We start from the raw sequence: 26,649 nt of genomic DNA on the forward strand, positions 1-26,649 counted from the left end.
AATGCAAATATTTACTCTTTCCATATTAAACTCCTTTTTTGTTCTTCTCTCTTTAAAATTACGTCAGAGTAATAGTCGCAAAAAGTGATTTCAAAATCGATTAAGTTAGTTCGATGACAACTAATCATGAATTTATATACTGTCAAAAAAGAAAAATGGAATAAACTATATTACAATTAAAATATATGCTTAAACTTAATAAGTTCACTTCAAATCAACTGAAAATATAGCTCAGTAATTATTTTAACGAGCTAATTTCATTATTTTGTGTACAAAATTTTCATTCGAGATACAGGATGTCCCGAAAAAATCACTTCATATTTTGGTATAATAATATAAATTTCAAATAAATATCTCGACAGGATTATATATAGTATATAGTATCCAGAATTCACTGCTAATTTCTAGTGCTAATATATGTATATAATATATATAGGCCTGTATAATTTTTTTTTTTGAAATTTATAAATACAAAATACGACTTAAATTAACGAAAAGTGGAAAATTTCATCAATACGGTCCTATACACAATGCAAATTCGTATAATACTGAAGAATACATTTAATTAATTAAAAGAAGTGGAACTGTGAATGATGAAGAGAGATCTGGAGAGTTTTGAGTAGCTTATGCATCTCTGTCTCTCTCTCTCTCTTTATATTTAATGCTTTATTAAAAAATATAAAAATACAATCGTGCCACTAACTGCAAGACTTATATTTGAAAATTATTCTATTTTACTGAAATACTGTGACTTTGATAGGCTATAACATAATTATACAATATACTACAATAATAAAAGTACTGTAAACTGTATAAACAAACTAGTACAGAAAGTGTTAAGACAGAGCTAATTTGCTCTCAATTGAGAAATGGATTTTATTAAATAAAACAAAATTAAACTCGCAATATATTATTAAGTAACAGATGTAGTAACGTTTTTAAAACCAGAAACAATTCCTATCATTTGCTCTACGTAACATTCCGACGAAACCCTACCTTTTAATGGAATAGAATACGTAATTGTAACTTCTCGGACGTAATTAGCTAGTTATACGAAAAGAAAAAAAAATAAATAAAGACAATCTCGTCATACGGACGGAATGAGAAAGGTTTTCCGGGAATTTTAAAACTTGTGCAAAGAAATTAATGTAAAAAATAAAAAATAAAAAGGTATGCGGCATCACCATTGTCAGAAACAAGAAGAAAAATCGAAATTAATAGCTTAAAACAAAGTAACAACAACCAGTTAGACGAGATAAACATAATAACCACCAATCGCTGTGCATCTGAAGATTTAGTTAGCATATATATTAAGACTGGCAAACCACAAGCAAATTGTTTATGATGGACTCAAAATATTTCAAGTAATAAATTTTAATTACCGTACAGAAGAAAACAAAATACTTTCGAATGTTTCTTCAATTCAATTTAACTCAAATCTTTTAATAAACTTTAACAATGTTATTCTCCTAAAATAACACGGTACACATTATGCTTAGAAAACGAAAGAAGACAGGCTACTATACTTAAGAAAATGTTTATATAAGGCAAGTATATAATACCTCATTAAGGACAGCAAGTTCTTTAAAAATTAGACATCTCGTCCAATAAATTTATTATACTTATAATTAGTAAAAATAAATTCATAAATTACTTATACTAATTAAGACGAGGACATATCGTTTGCGGAATTACTTCGTACGTGGAAATAAAACCGAGTAAAAACATTGGATACAGTTCCGGTCAACACAAATTTTGATAAATTTAATAATCATTTAACCTTTAATGTCATACAGGAAATGGCTTTTTAACTTATATCTAAGCTTAATATAAGTTCTACTTATGTTTCTGACAGTTGGTTAAACAAGCAATCAGTACGGCATGTGATAAGAGAATTAGGGATAACAGGAAAACTAGATAAAGAGGGATGTTTCGAACTTATTATATCAACGTGATCGAAACCTTTCCCACTTTTCTATAAAAATATAAATATTGAGAAAACTCTTTCATTCTATTTACAGCTTAAACTTGTCTATTTAACAATTATTAAGAAATAAAACGACAAAATTAATCGGGACGGCTATTTTCGTGGAAGGAGGAGATAATACCGTGTTCGTAAACGTAAGGTTAAGACAAATATTAAATTTATTAAATTAAACATTAAGTCTATTCATTTTCTATTCGATTCGTTCGATTTTTATTCGCACCGACCGCGAATGAACGACGATTTCAGTCATCTTTAATGCTTTTTATGCAACGACCCTCCGTTAGCAAATTCCTCACATTCGCCAGATGAGACGTACCGATTCTCGGAACGATCTGATACCGGAAACGGAAGTTATTAGCATTTTCTACTCCCGTGAGCGTCCAGTTGCATTCTCGAGGTAAAGTCTACATTCTTACTTTTTTAAAGAAAGTATTTGAAACTATTTTAAAACATTTCTCGCCCCAATTTTAAGAGATTTGTCTTAATAACTCTTCTGCCTTACAATCGATTTAACGTTTTATAGGGGTGGGGGAAATGCGTTGCGACTATAACAGATTATATATTTTACATTCGAAACTACATTGTCCTCTTCAATTCCTTTTATTATATTATAGATGCGAGCTTATCTTTTTCTTCACATTTTAAAGACCACAAGTATGTATAGCTTTTCACACACAGCAGTACTTTTGTTCTACAATTTTCGCCTGATGTTTAGCTGTTTCTAGCCGTACTGGACTTTAATATACGAATAAAACACGACAAAGGAAACAAGCTTTAATGCTATACGAAATATATATATAACTATTAAATCTTTCTGGAAATAAAAATGATCCACACTTACAAATCAAAACAACGATTTAAAAAAATAATAAAAATAAATGACAATGCTACAGAATAATACAATTTAAAAAAAATATATTAATTTTAGCAATGTTAACGATTAAAAGTAATTAACTTAATCGCTTCAATCGAGAAACAAAGCAAAGCTTAGTATACAATAATTGTCATTATTTTGAGAAAGAGAAAAAGAAATTCTTAGAAAAACGATAACCCGTGCATTATTTAATAAAATTACGGAGAATTTATTAAGAATACATAGAATGCTCGTGCCTTTCGTTACGTACTGTACACCTTAAGTTAATGGTGACGTCAATCGAACGAATTATCTCATCGATATCCAGTTACGCGCCTTACAAAACCGCTTAACGTAAGTAAAAAAACAAAAACAAGAAGAGAATTTTTAATATAAATTATGATGAACGATCGATCGGAAGTTAACAACCGATAATTCGGTTAAAACTTCGATCCGATAATCTAATTAAGAAACTCCACCCTTTAATCGTCATTAATGACTATCATTAATGCCAATGTATATATATATATATAAACAGTAAATTTTCAGCGTCGTTATAATGATGGAATAATTATAAACTAGATAATATTTAGTGAAACATTTATGCTTTTTATTAAAAATTACTCGTTAAATTAATTCATTTGGACTATTTACCCATCGGATCGAGTGATATATTTTAAGATAACCCGTAAATCAAACACGAAATACACCAAAAACACTAATTTTAATACGAATCGGTACTAAAGACACGCAAGTTGGAATTTCAATTTTGATTTAAATGGACAAAACGGCCGTTTCGTCCTCATTTTCTTCAACTGTACTCGAAAATATAGCTTAATAGAAAATTCTTACGAGTTAAAAAGTTTTTTAATCATTCTAAATATAAAAAAAAACCTCGCTTTTCGACGTAAGTTATCAATCATATAAGACACGTTAGGTCCACATGTACTGTATATACACGCACCCGTAAAGACACGTTCGTTCATTACATTTACATACAAAGGAGCAAGAAACACACCTTTTTTTCTTTGTTAAAACGTTTATATTGCCGTAAATGGTTACCACACGGAAATTAAAATGGTATCAATTTCGCTCAAGTAGCGCCATCTGCTTGTAATGGGTTATTTAAACAGAACGAAAAGTTTCGGTCGGTTTAAATTCGTCACATTTGGAATAACAACAATAATAATTACAATAATTATTATTATTTTATCTATTTTAATTGCTAAAAACTACGAGAAATATATTTTTTTCACAACCTTAACTTAACAGCTACATTCTTGGACCGCTATTTATAGTTACAACAGAGATATTTTCCATTCCAGAATTTGATTTTAGTGTGATAAAAACTTAACATATGGGTAAATTATGCCCGATAAAATCTACACGTAAATGAAAAGTACCGAAAATAATCTCCATACGATTTAAATTTCTAAAACTAAAATCGATATATTATAACGAATTGTAACTTAAACTTGAAGTATATCGAATCGCGTGTTAGACTTACATGAAAATGAATCCTATACAACCTTACCTTATAGTTTATATATATATATATATAGCTAATCCGAACTAATTACTTACAGGTTTGTTCGAATTAACAAGATTTATATACAAAGAAAAAGTCGAAGAAGGATTATAGACATGTATGTATATTAAAAAATAAATCAATAATTATTTGTCTCTAAGCTTGCCCTCACTGGGAAAATTTTCTGCAGACCCATGCGTATCTAAACTAAAATATGCGGAATATATATTAATTTTACGAATTTTGAAGAAAATAATCTACTATTTCTTTTAATTTTTGCTGGAATACTTGGCGAGAAAACGAACGGATTAAGTGGGAGTGCACTCCTGCTAATCCCCACTCAGTCGGTCCCAAAACACTACATAAATTAGTTAAAAATGATCCTATTATAATCAAACTTTCGTCTATTGTTATCGACTGTGATAAAATTACACTTGGGGACAAACGATTAAGACTTCTTAGAATATTCGTACTAAACGGACTTTTTGTTTGAAACTTGGTTTTAACTGAAGCATACCTTTTTACATACTGTAAGGGTATAACGAGAATTCTTAGAAAATACGTGTACTTTAGATATGAGTTTCTCAATTGGTGGTCCGCGGTCCATTAAGGCGGGAGGGGTTTAGAAATACGCGACACGAGAAACTGAGGACCACTGCTGTGAATCTTTAAGTGTAACGTGGAATGAACATTCCTGCTGCGATTTCTCTAGTTCTAATTTTGTGACGTGTTTAGTTAAAAGCAATTGTTTATAAGAAATGTACCGTATATAATAAATGTGTAATATTGTATTAGATGTACAGTACAGTTTGAATTAAATATAAATTTCATACATTCGTACTGTAATTGTTCGTAATAAACTGAGTTCAATAATGAAATTTTTTAATCCTCTGTTTTATCCTGAAAATCTGCCATTACTCAATCGAAAATTAACAATAAAGCTTAATTTAAGATACTAAATAAAGTAAAAAAATAATCTATTTTGTACTTTTGTTTTATTATGTGAATTTATATTTAATTGCATAGTTATTGCTTCTTTAATTAATAATAATTAAAATGTCTTATTAACTGAATTTAAATTAGCATAATGAATTTTATAAAGTAACACTACTGTTAGTATTAAAACTACTAATAAAATTATTTAAGAAACTTATATTTAAAAGTAAAACATGCAATAATTTTCGCTACTTTTAAATATCAAATTACATTTAACTTTCGAGTATTAGCGTATACACGAACAAATTCTAACTTATTGGGCTAATTTATGTTATATTTTTAAGTATTAGAGAAACGATACTTCTATAACAGTAGGAAATTGTAATGACAATTACCTTTCGGCCCTCAATATTTCACTTTAAAGTATATCCCAATGAGGTACAGTACCTGATAAGCCCTAACTATAATAGCCAGGTATATACTGTACATACTTTAAGATGTAATACCGAATAGGAAATTTTAAATAAACAAACTGAAAATCCAAAATAAAGAGATGATTTGAGTGTTCTAAACAAGTATTATTTTACGAAAATTGCGACTCTGCATAAATATATATTGTTATCCTACTGTTAATAAGTAATAGGAATACAGCAAATCATATTAGAAAAACTACAAATACTTTTCTAATCAAAAATTTTGCATATTTTGATCCACTCTGTTTTTATAATAACGTTTTAAGATCCTTAATTTATATAATTAAACATATATAAAAGTTTATTTTTTTAAAATAAATCATGAGATGATAAATCACTAAGAAGTATTCCAGCCACTTTACAACTTCCGGAATATTTATAATAAATTTTAAAAAACGTTAACAAATGGTAACGTTTATTAACTACATGATACTAACTCATATACGCACTTAAAACAAATTTTATGTTCAATTTTCTCATTAACGGCTATTTTTTTAATAACGAATTTAAAAAAAAACTCACTTGTCAGTCGTTTATCTAAAAGAATTATAGAACCAACTGGAGAAAAAAACGAAAAAAAATAAAAACTATTCTTGTATTTACTCGATAAATCTTAAGTTGGAAGATAGAAAGCAATTATTTTCCATAAAGAATTAGTAGATAGGTGTAAAAAAGGGGCACAAAACTACCGTAATTTGATAGTTTAGGATAGCTTTATAACTTATTATAATAAAGTTTTTGTTGTAAACATCTCAAAAATTTAATACAGTAATTATATAGCTTATATTTACGAACTGTTATCAAAATAAATAAAGGTTAAAGGTAGGAAATAATTTTACAAAATGACCAGTAAAGCTTGGGTGTGATTTTGTTTAGCGTTTGAGATATAAATTTCCGCAATTTCTCTTTGACCTTCACCTCATACGGTAGAGAGAGAGAGAAACAAGAGAATGAGTGGATCTGCCCACCTGCTAACTTTACCTCCAACTCTAACTAAACAAAATAGTCAACCTTGAAAGAAAAATGGAGAGGGATGAGAAACAACAGTTTGGTTATTGTACGTGTGCAAGGCCAAGTGGGAGATTCTAAGAAAGGGAAGGGTTGGGTTAAGCGCTTTTCATCTGTAAGAATATCTTGGTTTATTACATTACCGCGATATATAAACGTATTTTAATTGACTTTACTAACAAAATATGTTGAAAGGGACGAGTTAATACGATAAATAAATAAATAATAACCTACATACATCAAAAAGTTAAAAACTTCGTACATCACGTAAAGATATCTAATGCCATTTGATCGATGTATGTATCAAATTGATAAAATTTATTTATCGATGCGGTTATAAATATCGGAAAAACTTCCTTATATATTTATACATATTTTAAATAAGTCATTTAAAAATAGTTTGTAAAGTTAAATAATGAAGTATGGAAAACGAGAGGTTTTGAAGGACATCTAACATAACGTAAACGCAAAAGCTATCTTGGTTTGGCACAAGTCCCAGTACAACCACAATAAATTCTATTTTTATGTTAAAGGAACATAAAAAGAACGAAAGATAGACATTTCTGACAGTATTAAAGATCTTTTCACCTTTATATTACTTTAACAAAAGGATTCATTTATTATCTAGTCCGTTAAACAAATATATCTGAAATAACGGATATGGAAAACGTTTGGCATCGCCTAACAATAGCCAAATTAAACCAATCGTAGAATATGACATTTAGCATCCCCCATTTCTTGTTTAAAATAAAACCGGCTGAATTCTAACAATACGTGCTATTATATACTTAACCAAACATATTTGTAATTATAGTAACGTAATTAGACAAATATTTATATAAAAGAGCAGACTACAGAAACATTTCTTTCCCTTTTCTAAGCTCAAGTGTCCTTCATAAAACACCCGCTTTCAATCTTACTTACAAAAATACACAATAAAATTTGTTAAACATTTATTAAAGTAAGCCTTGGTCAAAAAAATCAATCTTTTATGGAAGAAGTACTCATAATTAAAGAACTGAAAGAATTTTTATTTATAAGAATGTTAAATATTGTACAATAAGAATATAAGAAAGTTACAATATTGTACAGTAGTATATATATTAATATTGTATACAATAATAATATCATTAACTTGTCGTCTAAGATAAGTTAGTGGTACTAATATGCAGAGCTTCTGAAGACGGGCATAAGATGGCAAAAAACTTTACTAAGTGAAGAATTAGTTTGGTCTTTTGAATTAAAACGTTTGTGTAATTAATAGCGTAATTTAACATTAAAATAATACAGCAAATAAACAAAAAATCAATTAAAAGTATATATAAACGGAATCAATTTGTGATATTTTATGAAAAAATTAATTGATACCCATATTCTGACAATTTATACAGCCGTTTTCCCTGAGTTGTTTTCCTAATAATCCAGTAAAATGTTTGTTTAAATATTTTAAATACAATAAATTGTTATTAAAATATTAAGAACTGGTTCAGTTTATTAGTTAGTTTGTAAATTTTGCCAATATTAATTCTGAAATTCTTCCCGTTGAGTCACTCCTTTTTAATATACTTCCTTTCTTTTGTTAACTGACAGTAGATTGAGAGCATCTTAATATAATTTAACTGTAATCACCGAAATATTTATACATTGTCGAATTTCATACATTTTTAAGTTAAGAAACATCATACAATACTACCACAGAAATGCTAATTAAGGAGAAACCAATTATATACACAATGTAAAAGAATTAAACTGCTCTTGAATTTTGGTATGTTATGATTAAAATAGATACTAATAACGAAGAATAAGGAAAGCCAATACAAAAATTAACAGAGGGAAAAAATTCCAAGATGCCATTATTAAATTATTTGTTTGAAATGCTTCAGAATAGGATTGACTATAGGATGACAACACTAAAACAGCTGTTTAACTGTTATTACTCAGTTTTTGTTGTAAAATACATAGAACATTGATAGAGAACAGATTTTGTTGCTAAGGATTTGGAGAATGAAAGCCCTTTCTTTTGAAAATTCTCTCTCTTATCTTCTCAATCAGTCAAAAAAAAGCAGCCTAGATGAGATAAGAATGATATTACATCACACTTTCAAAACCATTGGCCTATTTTTTAATTCTTGTAGTGTCTAAACTCAGGTAAACACTCATGTAAAAATACGGTCAAGAAGAAAATTCGTTTGTTTAAATTTTTTTACATCAACTTTAAATTTTATTTTAACACAGAAACTTTAACACCATTCAGTATTTGTAATTAAAATGATTGTACTGCCAAATACATATCTATATTTGAATCCTAAAATTCAGTAAGAATATGTATGGAAAACTGAAAACTTTTCTTTCTCTTAATGGAGAATTTGGAGTGAATTGAACTGGATTTATTATGCGAGATGTTGGCATACAATCAGTCTTTCATAGATAGTCTTTTACTAGTTATAAATAGACCTGACTCCAATTCAAGTTAGATCTAGCGACAGTGAGTGAAAAATCGGTAAGACAGATTCATCAATGTTGAATTATCTATGAAAAATCATCCATCCAATTCGGATTCTAACTCCAAAACCTCACCATGCATTCTCTCAAATCTTCAGGACGATAAAGAAATTTTAGCTAGTTATCACCCGATCAATGCAGGGAGCTTAATTCTGCTGTAAAATATCATAGAATTTTTCTTTTTTGCAATTTAATTCAGGATAGAAAAAAAACAGAAATTTCGTTTAGAATTGATGACTTCATCTCCAGCATACAAGAGCAGCAATTTAAGAAATTTATTACCTTAACTTATAATCAACAACAATAGCCACAGTATTTAATCAAAAATTTATAATTTGGCTATTTTCCTATCTAATGTTTAACTAATTCCTAAAATTAAAGCAGGAAGTTTTTAAAGACAGTTTTCTCTTTAAAACTTTTAATAGCAGGCTGTTTTGATAATTATAGCATGTTTTCTAATGTCATATCTAGCTATAAGGTTTTAGAATGGTATCATTTCCTGAAAACACATTTACATAAAAATGTTATGTATTAATTTTAATATTTTTTAAAGAATAATTATGCAATATGTAGAAAAATATAAGAATAAGTTAAATTATTATTTTTTGAAACAGATATTTATTAAAAATTTTAATTGTGTCTTTCATATTAAATTTTACAGCTAGACTGCATGTTTGCTGTCTTGCTGTAAAATTTTTTCTGAAAAAACCATTAAATCTTGTTCCACCATAATGCATTTAATCAATGCTATCAATGCATTGCAATTTGAAACACTATTTTCATTAAAGCCTTTACATCTTTATGGATTTTATAATGGATTACAAGCAAGTGTTTATCTAAACTTGCTTATAACCTTTACATAAACAGTTTAAAATTGTAATGTTTTTATTTGGACTTGCTTGTGAAAGTCCAAATAAAAGCTTGCTTCCATCATATTCTGTTAGACAATCTCAAAAACTCTGAGGGCTTGTTACATACTTCTTACTGATCTCTTTTCTAGTTAGCATTACTTACCTGTGACTTCTTACTCCATCTAGTTTCATATCATTTGTTTTTGTGATACATCAATTGCATTGTCAAATCTAACATTTTTGAATTTTTTCATAATAATTCCATCCTTATACTTAGCTACTTCTCTGATTCTTCTTCCTTCTAAATGGTTTTATATTTAGTTTGTTTATTTTTTCATGATGCACATTAATTTTGTCATTTTCATAAACATTAGCTATCTGATAAAGTGATAATCCATCAGAATGATCTAAAATGAGCTGTTATTTTTCAAATCATCGCTCTCTTCTTTTTTGAATGATTCAAAATATAATTTAGTTCTGTTATGAAGAAAGTTTAATGACACTGAACATACTCTATCTTCATTTTCACTTTTCATTAATAATTTTTAATTTTGATTTCAATAAAAAAATTTTGTTTTGAATCTGGTCTGCTTTCTTGAAGTATTTGAATAATTTTTGATAAATAAATAAAATAAATAAATAAATATACGTATATATATTTATTTATAATTATTATGTAATTAATCAATGTATTTAACTTTAAATACTGGAATATTGCCAGTTTTTGTATGTAATGTATCAAGTATTTCATCATAAAAAAAAATGAAAGAAATAAAATTACATCCACAAAAATAAAAAATTTTCTTTATATAAAATGAACTAGTAACTATAAAATAATGATGGTATTTAAGATAATTAATGATGGTATTTTACTTAATTGTTTCTAATATAACTTTAAATAGTTTAACAAATATTTGAGAAACACTACGTAATGAAATATATATAAATATTATACTAATAATAGATCGTTCACTTTTCTTCTTCATAATTTTCTGCATGTTCTTATATTCATTTTTAGTTTCTTATAAAAAAAATTAAATTGATTATTTTAAAATTTTAACACTTTAAAATAATCAGGTAGGAAGAGATAATAGACACTTACATAGTTCTACTTAAACAGTGTCTGAAGTATGTAATAAAAATATTTATAGCATATTTAATAAAATAGTTATGTTCATTTGCACTCATTTATGAATATTACAGCTCTGAATACAGTATTTATAAAATTATATTCATAACTTCATAAAATTCAGAACTGATAAAAATAAAAAACTAAAATTAGCTACTAAAACCCTAAAAGAATTCAGCTAATCACCATCAAACTAAATAAGTTCTTTATATTTCAGTTACAAGGAAAATTGATAAATTATAATACTGCAACTAAAATAAATTATCATCCCAAAGAAATAAAACAAATAAAATAAATTTTTAAAACAACACAATACATGTTGTTGAGAATTTTAAAATTAGAAACATAAATCCTTAATTGTTAATTAATAATTGATATCTCATTAAATATATATACTGAAATGAAAAATTACTTGTTCATTAAGAGATATTTATTTTTGGAAAAAAATTTGAACAAAAATGATCAGACACTTATACTAATCAAATAAACTTCACAAATTTTTAAAACATAATTAATAAGATTTATAAATGGCATTGTCATATCATTCTTATACATGTAGCCAATAAACAGAAAAAATAATTAATAATTACATAAGCATAAAACAAAAATTTTATACTGGGTGGAGTAATAGAAAAGAATACCGCAGATAAATAATACAAGAAAAAAGATTAGTAATAAGTATGTAAGAAAGCCTCAGGGTTTTGAGATTATGTAACATTATATAATGAAAGTAAGTGTTTATTTGAACTTTCAGATAATAAAAAATTTGGAAGTGTACATGAGTGTAGATAAAAAACAAAAACTTATTTGTAACCCATTTTAAGATACCAAGATAGATCCATACAGATGTAAATTTTTACACAACAAATTTTATAGACAAATTATTACCTGTAGTCCAGCAATACAAAGCTTTGGTATAAAACAGAATACAGGTACTCCTCACTTTACGACCTATCTGCTTAATGACCACTTGCACTTACAACCAATAGAGTTTCGACCTGCAATTCGGGGAATCCCCTTTCTCAGCTTGAGTGTCGGTCAGTGGCAAATGGTGACATGCGCACTAAGCGTACTATAATAGGCTTATGCCTATTATAGTACGCTTAGCGTGTACTATAATAGTCTTATAGTACTATAATAAGCTAATAGCGTACTATAATAGTCTTTTTATGAATAAATTTGAAGTTTGTTGCATAATTTGGATAATTTTACAACGATCCTATATTCCCGGCGCAAGCTCTTCGCTTATTGACCAATTCGCTTAACAACGTAGTCGTCGGAACGGAACTCGGTCGTAAAGTGAGGAGTACCTGTAGTTCTAAATTTTTAATATCCTCAGCACAAGAAATAGTAAATTGTTTTTAAATTATAATTAGAAAAATAATGTCTATAATAATAATGAGGTAGGAAATTGCATACAAAAGCTATCTTTCAAAATGTTAAATATAGGCAAAAATAATCAGAAAGAAAAATATTACTATTAAATTCTACAAAGAATAGCACAAGCAAAAATTTAATCATGTAAATAATAGACAAATCAGTTGTGAAATTTTATTGAATGAATTTTATCAGGTATGAACAGTACTTCTACATAAACAGTGTCCAAAGTATTTTATTGTAAACCATTTAATGCTAATGTTTTGAATTTCACATACTGTAGTCATAGTTAAGTTGATAAAGAAATATTAATGCTGATTGATATGAGATAAATAAGAGAAAATATTTTAAAGTAATTTTTTAGAAATATAAATAAGAAAATTTTAGTAGTTATTTAAAGAAATTATTATAATATATAGAGTTATCTGTTTAACAAAATGAAAAAGCATTGCAAATAATCATGAAAACCTACAAATCTGTAACATTATTTGTTTCTTCCATTAGTTTTTCTAGTTAATACTAGTAGTATGTGAGATTAGTTTACTAATAAAGAAAATTTTTCATATGGATTTAATAAAATAATTGTTGATAATGAAATGAAAAAACTTACAGGTTCCTTTATTCCACTTGAAGTTTTTCCTAATCCTTCTCCTTCAGACCAGCCCATTTTTTGAAGCAATTTATATCCTTTATTATCCACTGGTAAAGATCTAATATATAAAATAAAATCATTAAAATTATTACTGTATATAAAAATATTTGATTTGCATAATTACTAATTATTATTTATATGCAAAATTATTCAGCATGAGCATCAAAATCATTAACAAAAAATTATTATTTTATCTTTTCAAGTAATTTAAAATGTGTAACTCATGAAATTCCATACAAATTTGGTGAGCTATACATTTGTAGGCCCAGATCATCCAGATAAAATGTAGGAATAAATCAAATAATTTAATATCAAAATACATTTTTAACATAAAACAAAACATTGTATAAATAAATATAATACCATCGGCCATGTTTTATATTTACTATTTTTTTTACTTAAAACAAAACATGCCGGTGCTTATTCTGCAACTTGAACACAAACTATATGGTGTATTTTCTCGGACACATGGCAAATTTCATCACTAAGTTTTCTTCAGTTGATACGTGTATTAAGTTTTGTACACGTTTCGGGCTGTTGACGCCCCTCTTCAGCCAACTTTAATTCACAGATTTTGCAAACATAAAATTGTTTTAAAACCTCTCTGTACATTAATTAATTTTTATCATCTAGTCGATCTTTTCTCATCGAGGCCAGAGATTCTGTTGTACAAACGAATTCTTATTGGTTTTGTTGCGTATGACTATTCATTTACATAGTGATGTGGTAGATGGGCCACCTCGTGGCAATCTTCTGTTTATAGGCATTAATTTTTATTTTATTATTTTACATAAAAATAATAATTTACTTTTTAGTTTATATAGAAATAATTTACTTAGTTCCAATTTATAATATGCTGAGCCAATTTTCGTTTATTTTTATACTAAAGTTTTTATTTATACATTCCTTGCTTTTTATAATTTCAATGCTTTCTTTAAACTTTCTTTTATATGTTTCTTTTTCTTTATGAAGGATTTCTACATTATCTTTATCTATTTTGCAACCGTTTAGAGTACAATGGTCATGAAAAACGGAATTTATTCTATGATATTTTAAGTCGGCTATATGTTCTTTTAATCTGACTCCCAGTTTTCTTTTTGTTTCTCCTATATAGTGCTTATTATTATTACAAGTACAAGGGATCTTATATACTACGTTTTTAGCTTCAGTTATTGCTTGTTGGTTTTTCAATGGGTTGAGGTGTTTTAATCTGTTAGACAGTTTTTGGTATGACGGTGCAAGTTTAAAGTCTAGTTTTTTGATTTTTTTGTTAATTTCTTCGTATAGGCCTTTGATATATGGGAAAGCAGTATACTTCGTATTATTTGCTTGTTCATTGTTATGTGGTATTTTTGGAGTATTTAATTTAATTTCCCATTTATTTAATAGTCGTTGCGGGTAGCCCGCTAAAAGAAATTTCTTTTTTAATTCAGCTATGTCCTTATGTATATATAACTTTTGACTTGTTCTATGTTTAATCTTAGAGTATTCCATTTTAAATATATTATATTTGATATGCAGTGGTATATTAGATTGATATCTGATTGTTATGTTTCCCGAACTTGGCTTCTTGAATGTTCGAAATTCTAAACTCTGTTTTAATCTTTTTATTGTGATATCCAAATAGTTAATTTCTTGACTGGTTTCTTCTTCTACTTCTACTTTGAATTTTATTGCTTCGTGTATGTTATTGATTTGTTTTTTAATTCCTTCTATTGCGATTTCTGCTTTATTATATATTAATAGAATATCATCAACGTATCTTTTATAGAATTTTACACCTCTTATGCTGCTAATTCTGTTATCATATCTACATGATTAGTCCGCTAATGGGTACTTTAGAAATAATACCAAATTTAGACAAATTATGTAATAATCTCCCAGAGGCAGATTCAAGTATTATGAAAATGGAATTGAGTAATAGAATTAAAAAATATGTAACTAAAGAAGGAAAAAAATCAATAATTAAAGACAAGAACTACTCCCAGTATATAAATCAAATCAAAGCATTACATAATTTTTTACAAGAAAATAAAATAGAGATCATAAAGGCTGATAAATCAAAACAAATTGTAATAGCTACCCAAGAATGGGTTAAAAATAAGAAACAAGAAATAACGAATAATACCAAATTTAGAAAACTTCCTATAAACCCTATTGAAGTTATATATTTAGAACTTAAAAGACGAATTACAAAATTAGAACAACTACATGAAATCAACAAAACCGAAAAGTGGTTTATTCTGAATGAAGGAAATGAACGTACACCAAAACTAAACATACAACTAAAAACCCACAAAATAGGAGAAAAGGTTCGTCCAATCGTAGACTTTAAGTATTCCATGTTATACAACTTAGAGAAATTTCTAAAACAGCAGCTTAAGCAATATCAAAACTCACAATTCGCAATTAAAAATACAGATGAACTTATAGAAGAACTAAACCAAATCAGTATTAAAGAAGACTCTAGGATAGCTAGCCTCGATGTGGTAGATATGTATCCGTCAATAACATGGGACTTAATAGAAGATAAACTAAAAAATCTGGAAGTTAATAATGAAATTATAAATTTAATAGAATTTACATATAGAAGCAACTACTTTGAATTTGATGGAGATTACTATACACAGACGGATGGAATAAGCATGGGATCAGTAATAGGACCAAAATTAGCGGAACTAATCATGATAGATATAGATAACAGAATTAGCAGCATAAGAGGTGTAAAATTCTATAAAAGATACGTTGATGATATTCTATTAATATATAATAAAGCAGAAATCGCAATAGAAGGAATTAAAAAACAAATCAATAACATACACGAAGCAATAAAATTCAAAGTAGAAGTAGAAGAAGAAACCAGTCAAGAAATTAACTATTTGGATATCACAATAAAAAGATTAAAACAGAGTTTAGAATTTCGAACATTCAAGAAGCCAAGTTCGGGAAACATAACAATCAGATATCAATCTAATATACCACTGCATATCAAATATAATATATTTAAAATGGAATACTCTAAGATTAAACATAGAACAAGTCAAAAGTTATATATACATAAGGACATAGCTGAATTAAAAAAGAAATTTCTTTTAGCGGGCTACCCGCAACGACTATTAAATAAATGGGAAATTAAATTAAATACTCCAAAAATACCACATAACAATGAACAAGCAAATAATACGAAGTATACTGCTTTCCCATATATCAAAGGCCTATACGAAGAAATTAACAAAAAAATCAAAAAACTAGACTTTAAACTTGCACCGTCATACCAAAAACTGTCTAACAGATTAAAACACCTCAACCCATTGAAAAACCAACAAGCAATAACTGAAGCTAAAAACGTAGTATATAAGATCCCTTGTACTTGTAATAATAATAAGCACTATATAGGAGAAACAAAAAGAAAACTGGGAGTCAGATTAAAAGAACATATAGCCGACTTAAAATATCATAGAATAAATTCCGTTTTTCATGACCATTGTACTCTAAACGGTTGCAAAATAGATAAAGATAATGTAGAAATCCTTCATAAAGAAAAAGAAACATATAAAAGAAAGTTTAAAGAAAGCATTGAAATTATAAAAAGTAAGGAATGTATAAATAAAAACTTTAGTATAAAAATAAACGAAAATTGGCTCAGCATATTATAAATTGGAACTAAGTAAATTATTTCTATATAAACTAAAAAGTAAATTATTTTTTTATGTAAAATAATAAAATAAAAATTAATGCCTATAAACAGAAGATTGCCACGAGGTGGCCCATCTACCACATCACTATGTAAATGAATAGTCATACGCAACAAAACCAATAAGAATTCGTTTGTACAACAGAATCTCTGGCCTCGATGAGAAAGATCGACTAGATGATAAAAATTAATTAATGTACAGAGAGGTTTTAAAACAATTTTATGTTTGCAAAATCTGTGAATTAAAGTTGGCTGAAGAGGGGCGTCAACAGCCCGAAACGTGTACAAAACTTAATACACGTATCAACTGAAGAAAACTTAGTGATGAAATTTGCCATGTGTCCGAGAAAATACACCATATAGTTTGTGTTCAAGTTGCAGAATAAGCACCGGCACGGTTTCATAGACACTAAAACAAAACATGTTAAAACTAATGATATTTTTATTAATATAATTTGTTAGTAGATGTTTTTAAAAAGCTACAATTACAAGAGATTTTATAATAGGCTTTATATATTCTTAAGAGCTGTTTATTCAGTCTGAAACACATTATTTAAATAGATCCACGGCAAAATGGTTTAGATACGTGAAAGTTTAGATAATTGAATAAGGGAAAAAAATTTATCCAAAAAATACCATCATAATGCTATATAATACTAAAAATTGAAAAACTTTTAAAACATTGACAGAGTTACCATCTTTATTTTCTAATCAGAAGCAAACAGTTAAACTGATTCATTATCTTTAATGTCAGAAATTGTGGCTGCTCTGATAACCATATCTTTTGACAATTTTCTTACTTGCCTTTTTAGTAATTCTGTAATTTTTACTTTGTCCATCATTGCCAGAATGCACTTTTTAAATTACTTTACACTGTACATTTTAAGTGTATAAAAAAAATAAATAGGTTTGAAAAGTAAATAGAATACAAAACTAAATACTGACATATGACAATTATGAAGGCTGACAACAGATTGAAACAAACAGGAATAATGATCATACGAGATGACTGAGCAAGTGAAGAAGATTAATTTCAGAAACTGAACCTGATTGATTATAAAATATAGTCAAAAAATGCAGGTTCAGATAATTGAGATTTGAAAGCAGCATTCTAATATAGCTCACATTTATAAATAATAAATCTGATATTTAACAATTATATTGGCTTTGAAATTAATTTATTTGATAACTTAGTACCATAATGTTACAGAAAAGAAACAAATGCTTAGTTCAAGATACCAAAAAAGAGTTTCATACAGAAAAATCTTCATTCTACTTAGCAAACAGTATCAGCTCATCTTTGAAAAAAAGAATATCAGCTGTTATAAGAATTGCATCATATCAAACAGTATATGTAATTGTAGATGATAAGTTATAACAAAGTGGAAATAAATAAACAACATATGTTAATATTTTAAATGAAAACCAAAAATACAATATGTGGTTATAATGAAAAAAAAAAAAAAACCTGTAATGAGAATTAAGGCAGACCATACTCTAAGCTGACTTTATTAAACTTCACTAATAATTTAATTGTCAGAGACAGGGTTTTGCATGCGCATAAGAGAAAACCACCTCACTTCTAAAGTGTTCTGTGCAATACACATGCAATGTGTCCTGAGAATTATAAAATTTGCATAAACATTTATTAATCAGGATTTAAAAGCAATTAATATATTTACATTTTCAAATTATTCTTTATATTCTGCATCATTTTTTATCATTTTGTTCGTTAGAATGCCTTCAGGGTGGTGGTGCATGGAATGATCCAACATTTGTTTATTAATAAATTTTCAAGCACACTATGAGCAAAGTTTTGTGTTATGGTAAAACTTGGTGATTAGTTCCCATTCGTTCAGAATGTACTAGTATTGCACTGTTGCTAAGTGTGTGCCAGTTTACACAACATAGTTGACAAAAGAAGACTGCAGAACAGTGAACACTATTTAAGCATTTTCTGCAATAATTTTGTGGCTCAGTTTCTTGCTATAGATTTCCATTACAGTTCCAATAATTCATGCAGGATGGAATAAGGCCACATATTGCAAATGTTCTGCATGACATTTTCAATTTGTATGTCATCTCAAACCAATTTCTGATCAGTTTACATGTGGACAGAACAAGCCCCCGAATAGTCCTAATTTAAACTCATGAGACTTCTTTTTTGGGAATTCGATAAGAAAGTTTTCCCAAAAAAACTAAGTAATGGTGAAAGTGAAAGCACTAATGGCTAATGGAACCACATTGTAAGACTCAAGCTCACCAAACATTAAATGTTAACTGAAAAAATTATATGTAAAGTCAATTCAAAACTCCAAACAAATTCCTAAAACATGAACCTAAACTTAAAAATAACAAACCTAAAAATTTCAAATGTTAAAATTAAAGTTCAAATAATTGTTTATATATAAGTTAATGAAATGATAAATTATTTTAAATTTTATGATTGGAACATTAAAAACACTAAATGAAACAATGATTGTGATGATTTAGGAAAAAGTATTGATGTTATAAATTTACTATTGATATAAAATTTATCTCAAATAATTCATAACCAACATTTTTCACTTATTTGAATAATTACAACATATTTTAAAAAAATTTTTCATCTCTGACATTTCTGTAGATTTAGAATTGATTGATTACTGTTAGTGATATCACAAAGCATGTTTAAGCTTGCTGTTGTAAGAATTTATAAGACACTGTGATGCCTCTCCTAAAACAGCAATAACCAAGATGTACATTTCTTTTGTTCACATTTCAAACCTCTTTTAATATGATTCTGACATTTTACAATATAAATGCCTTTGGAATATAATTTTAAAACTTTTCCTACGTACTGTTTTGTTAAAAATGTTGTATTGGGGGTTTTCAAAACAAATATAAATTTTTCCAATATAAATATTTAGCCAAGAAACATGTATGTTCTTTGGAAAAACTTTATCCAGGATAACATTCTGATTGATTTAGCTACATTTATTATTTGATATCACCAAGTTTTTCCTCATTTTAAGATATATCATTTAATACTTATCAATTTATAATAGCATAATATTTAGTTCTGTTATTATGTTATGTTAATTATTATTTATTTTCTTTAAAATATGAACAGAAAATGAAGGTTTTTTTTTTAATATAAAAATTAATTATCATATCACACAAAACCTTGAGACCACCTTATGACAACTTGACATTAATTTGACATCCAGTGTCTACATTTAAAATATATCATATTAGTATTTTCCCCATATTATTTTAAAAGAAAATGACTGTCATACCAAATTTTTCTACTAATAAAACCCAAGTACCAATCATAAGTATCTTATCCATTAAAACAAAAACATAATTACTCTAATAATACATCATTGTATAATTATAACAAAATTCAAAACGTTAGCAGTGTTCCCAAATTACTTTGAAATGTTTTATTAAATTAATTTACATACAACAAAAATTTAATGAAATAATTGCCTTTAAATTTACTATATTATGTCTTTAATGAAATTTATATGCAAAAAAAAAAGAAAGCATACGTTACATGTATACATCATAAAAAAGTCTTACTTATCAACTGAAGAAGGTTCATCATCTTTTTGATAAGGATTATCACTTCCCTTAGTTTTCTGTCTCTGTTTAGTGCGATCTTCATAACCTTTAATCTCTATATTGGACGTTTTATCATCTTCATAATTCATATTCTGTAAAGTTATATATATATTTTATATTTAATTTTTAAAATTATTTAAAGAATAGAAAAATGATTACATTGTATTCAATAAAATAAAAAGTTCATTAAAATAATGGAAAAATTAGCATAAAAACCTGTCAGATATATTTTAAATAAATTTTAAATCATTATTTCATAAATTATTTAAAATGCATTTTAATATTAATTTTAATTAATACTGGATGGTAGGCATTCTTGTAAAACCGTCGTCATTGCGTGACAGAATGGAAATTAAATATAATTTATTTATTACTTTCGCTAATATCAAAAATATATTTGATACTATAAAATAGTTTAACTGAAATGTTTAAATATAAATTTGTAAGAAAACAACATAGATTTTAAATTTGTATGTATCAGTATGTTTTCTGATATACAAAAATTAATTAGTATTATGTAATTATGTATTACTATTATTATTAATATAATTAATTATTATAATTAACTATAACATACTTTCATCCTTAAACTGAAAATAATTATATATTCATTGAAAAGGTTACTGTAAGTTTCACATGTATTACATTTATATTGACTCCTCTATAAATTTTGGAAAATTATATAGCCTATACTCCTGTATATTTTAATATTTTCTGACAAAGTGTAATCTTATAACTTGATATTAAAACATTTTTTTTTTTATAATAAAGCCTAGGATAATATAAAATAATTAACAAATCTGTGCTAAACTTTTCCTCTGAGATGAGCATATTTATATTTATTTAATTATTATAATCACCATAAGACAATATTAAAACTTTGATTAAAAAAAATATGTAAAAGTATGTACACTAGTGACCAAAAATAGAGCTACCCTTGACATATTTTTAAAAAATGTGACCTTTTTTTTTGTTTACCACCAACTACATAATTAATATTGTGATAGTTGAAAAGAGCCAAAAAAAAAAGAGTCAAAATGCTCAATTGAATCAAGCAGATTTTATTTTAAATCTGATTTACAAAAGAAAAAACGAAGTTTTTATATTTTACACTGTGACAAAAGTAGAGCTATCAAATGAAGTATGCAGATTTGTCCAGTATTTTTAGGGCAAAATATTAGTATTTTGTGGTGTAACCAGAGCTTCTGATCACTGTATCACGTCTACATTCCATTGAATCAAATCAACTAAGTTGTCAAGAACTGACTGGGAAATCTCATACCATGCTTTTTGGATGGCAGATCCCAATTCATCTGTATTCGAATATGTATGCTGGTATATACAGCACTCAACTTCATCCCAAAGATTGTCTATGGGATTTAGGTCTGGCAATTGGGCTGGCCATGTCATAAGATTCATCTTTTTCTGTTGAAACCATTGCATTACCAAATTTGCTGTGTGTTTTGAGTTGTCCATCCCCTTGGCATTGAACGATGTGCATGAGGAAACATTTGATTCTGCAATATATCCCAATAAATGGTTCGATCCATTATTCCATTAATTCTATGAATTGGACCAATTCCCTATGCAGAGAAACATCCCCATACCATTATGCAGCCATTACCATGCTTTATTGTAGGAACTGTGTATTTTGGGTCATACATCATGTTCACTGGTCATCTGACATATCATATACCATCACTAGAGAAGACATTGAATTTAGGAGTTTAAAGCTGGTTCGCCTCCTCATGGTGGACCCTGGATAACGTCTACTCGTGAACTAAATGAGCTAGCAACTTTTGGCGTCCAAATAATCTGTAGGATCTCCTGGACAATACACATCTTTTCAACCTTTTCAACTAAACTTTTCAATTAAACTACATATGTTTCCTTATTACAAAGGCCCTTATAAGGGCCCTAGTACCAAAGACCTTGGTCCTCAAATTAAGATATGTCAAATTAATATTGAAGGCATTAGTCGAGCAAAATGCCAATACTTATGTAGAATTCTAAAGGATAACAAAATTGACATAATTGTAATTCAAGAGACTCATACTGAACTAATTGGTTCAACCTACCACAAAACATAAGGCACTGCAACATATGCCCATAGTGACATTGAGGATGTCCTGTTTTGTAAAGCAACCACTGACGATAACATTCATGTGGTCACTATACAGGTTGGCCAAATTACAATCAGCAATATCTATAAACCTCCAGCTACAATTTGGCCATAGCACATCATACCACAATTACATCATCTTGCTGTCTACTTGGGAGACTTCAACAGCCACCATAATGTTGGAAATACTGTAACACTGATCAAAGTGGTGATATGGTAATTAAATGGGCAGAGGAAAATAAATTTTATCTTCTATTTGATGCTAAAGATCAATGCACCTTTAGGTCCAGTGCTTGGGGTCGTGAATATAACCCTGATTTATGCTTTGTGTCTTCAGATAAAAATAGACAACCGTTACCAGCTACATGCACAGTTTTAAATCAGTTCCCGCATAGCCAGCAATGCCCAATAATTATCGAAATTGGACTTAGTATTCCTATAGTAAATAGTATACCATCCACAAGATGGAATTTTAATAAGGCTAACTGGACTTTGTTCTCAGAAGATCTTGACAAATGTTTGGGGTGGATCTCATCTACATCCAACAACTCAAAAAGGTTTGTTGGAGTACTGTTTAGTGTAGCCAAAAAATATATACCTAGAGGATACTGCAAGATTTATATCCACGGATGGAGTGAAAAAGTGAATCACTGTATAGGAAGTTCCTAGAATCTGGCGATCTTGAAATAGGAGATGAACTACTTCATAGCTTAGATGCCTTAGATGGATAAACACTGTACAAAATTTGGATTTTACAAAGTCAAGTAGGAAGGCATGGTCCCTGCTTAGAAGATTGGGAGGAGCAACTGTCAAACCAGGTAGAGAAATCTTGATTACTCCAAATAGTATTGCAGAACACATACTAAATATATCTAGAGTTCCTAGAGATTGAGAATTCACAATTAAGATTAAAAAGAGCTTACATCCATCAAAGCTAAATGTATAAATGATACAGTGTATTCATACCCTTTGTTACTGAAGAAATCTCTACTGCTATTAAACAAATAAAAGCTGGTAAAACCCCTGGAAATGATGGTGTCCATCCTAAATTCCTGTTACACAGCAGCAAGTACACTAAGCAATGGTTGGCTTGCTTCTTTTTCTACAGAAAGGTAATATTCCTTTCACTATGAAACAGGCTAAAATCATAGCTATCTTGAAACCTGGAAAACCTAATGATAGACCAGAGAGTTATCAATCTATCTCACTCTTGAGTGTGATGTATAAGCTTTTAGAAAGACTTCTTTACAACAGATTAAGCAATACAATTTTTGAGAACAATCCAGTAGAGCAGGCTGGTTTTCAACCGAATAGGAGCTGTACAGACCAGGTACTAGCCTTTACTACTTTTGTAGAGGCTGGATACAAAAGACAATTAAAAACATCTATGGTATACATCGATCTTACTGCAGCATATGATACTGACTGGCGGCATGGCCTAATCTATAAACTGCTCCGAGTGATACCCTGCTTAAAAATAGTTAAAATAATTGATGAGATGTTAAATAATGACCCTTTCAAGTTATCATGGGAAATTCAAGAAGTAGGATAAGAAAACTAAATAATGGTCTACCTCAGGGTTCTGTCCTGGCACCACTGCTTTTTAGTCTTTACATAGCTGACTTGTCTCAAACAAAGGCAAGGAAATTTTGGTATGCAGATGATTGAGTGACTGCCACAAGACATAAAGACCTTGCAATTACTGAGAAGATCCTGACAGAGGATTTATCTACCTTAAGACAATATTTTTGCCAGTGGAGACTTCAATTGAGTACAACAAAAACTGAAGCTACATGCTTTCACCTTAATAACAAACTGGCAAATGAAGAATTAAAGGTTTATTTTGAAAATAATTTACTGAAATATAATAAGAACCCAAAATATCTTGCTGTCACTTTGGATAGAACTTTATCATTTAAAACACATCTGATGAATCTTGCTGCCAAGGTTAATACCAGAAACAACATTCTCCAAAGGTTATGTGGAACTACATGGGGCTCTTCGCCATCCACCTTACAGATCTCTGCTCTTGGCTTGGTTTTCTCTGCAGTGGAATACTGTGCACCAGTATGGATGAACAGTACTCACGTTAAAAAACTGGATGCCCAACTAAATAATATCCTACGTATCATAACAGGCACTCTTAAATCTACTCCTATTCATTGGTTACCTATTTTGAGCCATATCCCTCTGTCTGTACTCCAAAGGAATAGCACTCTGCTCAGGGAATACGGGAAAATACTGTCCAGCCCACAACTTCCGATTCATCAGGATATTGATAACCTCAGCATAAATCAAGACACCTCCCTCTCTTAAAAGCTAAATCCTTGCATTGCAATAATTTCAACCTTACTGAATCTTGGAAAAGGCTTTGGGCTGATGTCTCTCTGGTGGACAGTCGACAACTCCCTTGTATCACAAAGCGACCACCTGGATTTGAATTATCCAAAAATCTTTGGCATGTGTTAAATAGAATTCGGACCAAACATGGGTTATGTAGGGACAGTCTTTTTAGGTGGGGAAAAGTCGCATCCCCACAGTGTGATTGTGGTGCTGAAAGACTATATATCATATCTTGGAAGATTGTCCAATAAGATCTTTTCTGGGACAACAGAGTGACTTCCTGATTGTGACTGAAAGTGCTCTAAACTATATTTCTGACTTAGATTTACATTTATGATTTGTGGTCTTTTTTCTGCTTTCTGTTCTTTTTACTAATTAGATGTGTAGCCATACGCTAAATAAATAACATTGAATTTAGATTCATTACTCCATAACACCTTAAACCAGTTTAGTTTGGTCCATGTGCTCATGTGCAAACTCTAATCTCAACTTTTTGTTTTTTGCAGAGATGAGTGGTTTCTTTGCTGGTCATCTTCCATGTAATCCAAAACTAGTCAAATGCCTTCGTACAGTCCTTAAGCTTCTATCTGGGTTACCCACTTCACATTTAATATGTGATGCAGTCAAACAAGGATTGGCTGCACTTGTACGCCTGATCAAACAATCCAACTGTGGTGTTGTTTTTCGTAGTCTACCTGATTTTTTTGCAGAAACAATAGTCCCATATATTTGAAAACGCTTCACCACTTTCGCGACAACAGTTTTATGCACATTAATGATTTTATCAATTTCAGTAAAGGTCTTTTTTTCCTTCAAATGCATATCTACCAATTCTTTGTTTGATATCATTTGATAATTGTATTCCTCGAGGCATTTTGTAAAATTTCTTATAAAATCAGTTAATATATCACCCAACTGATTATGATTGCATTCTGTTTCATACAACAGTGCAAACTAATTTGCAATACTTCCTTTGGTAGTTCTACTTTTGTCACAGTGTAAAATATAAAAACTTTGTTTTGTTTTTTTTTTAAAATCAGATTTAAAATAAAATCTGTTTGATTTAATTGAGTATTTTGACTTCTTTTTGTGCTCTTTCCAACTATCACAATATTAATTATGTAGTAGGTAGCAAAATAGAGGTTGCATTTTTAAAAAATATGTCAAGGGTAGCTCTACTTTTGGCCACTACTGTACTTGTTTGAGCTTTATAAATATGCAAGTTTCAGAATAAAACTAAATCTCCTGAATTGAAAATAATGTTTTAATTAAATTACTAGATTACAATCTATTAATTTAATTAAAAATCTAATCTGATTTAACTTGTTAAACATGTTTAATGCTTTCAATTTTTATCAGCAATAAATTAAAATGAATACAAATGTAAAATTTTAACTTATGTTAATATGAACAGTTGACATACATTCTAAAAATAAAAAGGTTGCACAAATAATTTACATAAAAACATTACTGTTAAAAAATAGTAAAAATGTAAGAAATCATTAACAAATGCAAACATGTAAACAATGCTAACAATTAATATGTTATAGTTAAATTAAATTATTATAAAAAAGATCTGTAAATTAAA

General features: G+C 28.4%; 1 protein-coding gene across 1 annotated transcript in view; it reads right to left on the minus strand.

Annotated features, from left to right (window-relative positions):
* The window catches only part of LOC136990113 (angiogenic factor with G patch and FHA domains 1), a 67,341-nt gene that overhangs the window by 13,307 nt on the left and 27,385 nt on the right, over positions 1-26,649 (minus strand). Inside the window, exons 11-12 of the mRNA XM_067288472.1 lie at positions 20,555-20,688; positions 13,255-13,354 (exon numbers count right to left, since the gene is read on the minus strand). Of these exons, the coding sequence (XP_067144573.1) occupies positions 13,255-13,354; positions 20,555-20,688 (234 nt within the window). The remainder of the gene's footprint in view (positions 1-13,254; positions 13,355-20,554; positions 20,689-26,649) is intronic.

This window comes from Centruroides vittatus, unplaced genomic scaffold, assembly GCF_030686945.1.
Source record: "Centruroides vittatus isolate TY-2023 unplaced genomic scaffold, ASM3068694v2 scaffold_861, whole genome shotgun sequence".
Lineage (NCBI taxonomy): Eukaryota > Metazoa > Arthropoda > Arachnida > Scorpiones > Buthidae > Centruroides > Centruroides vittatus.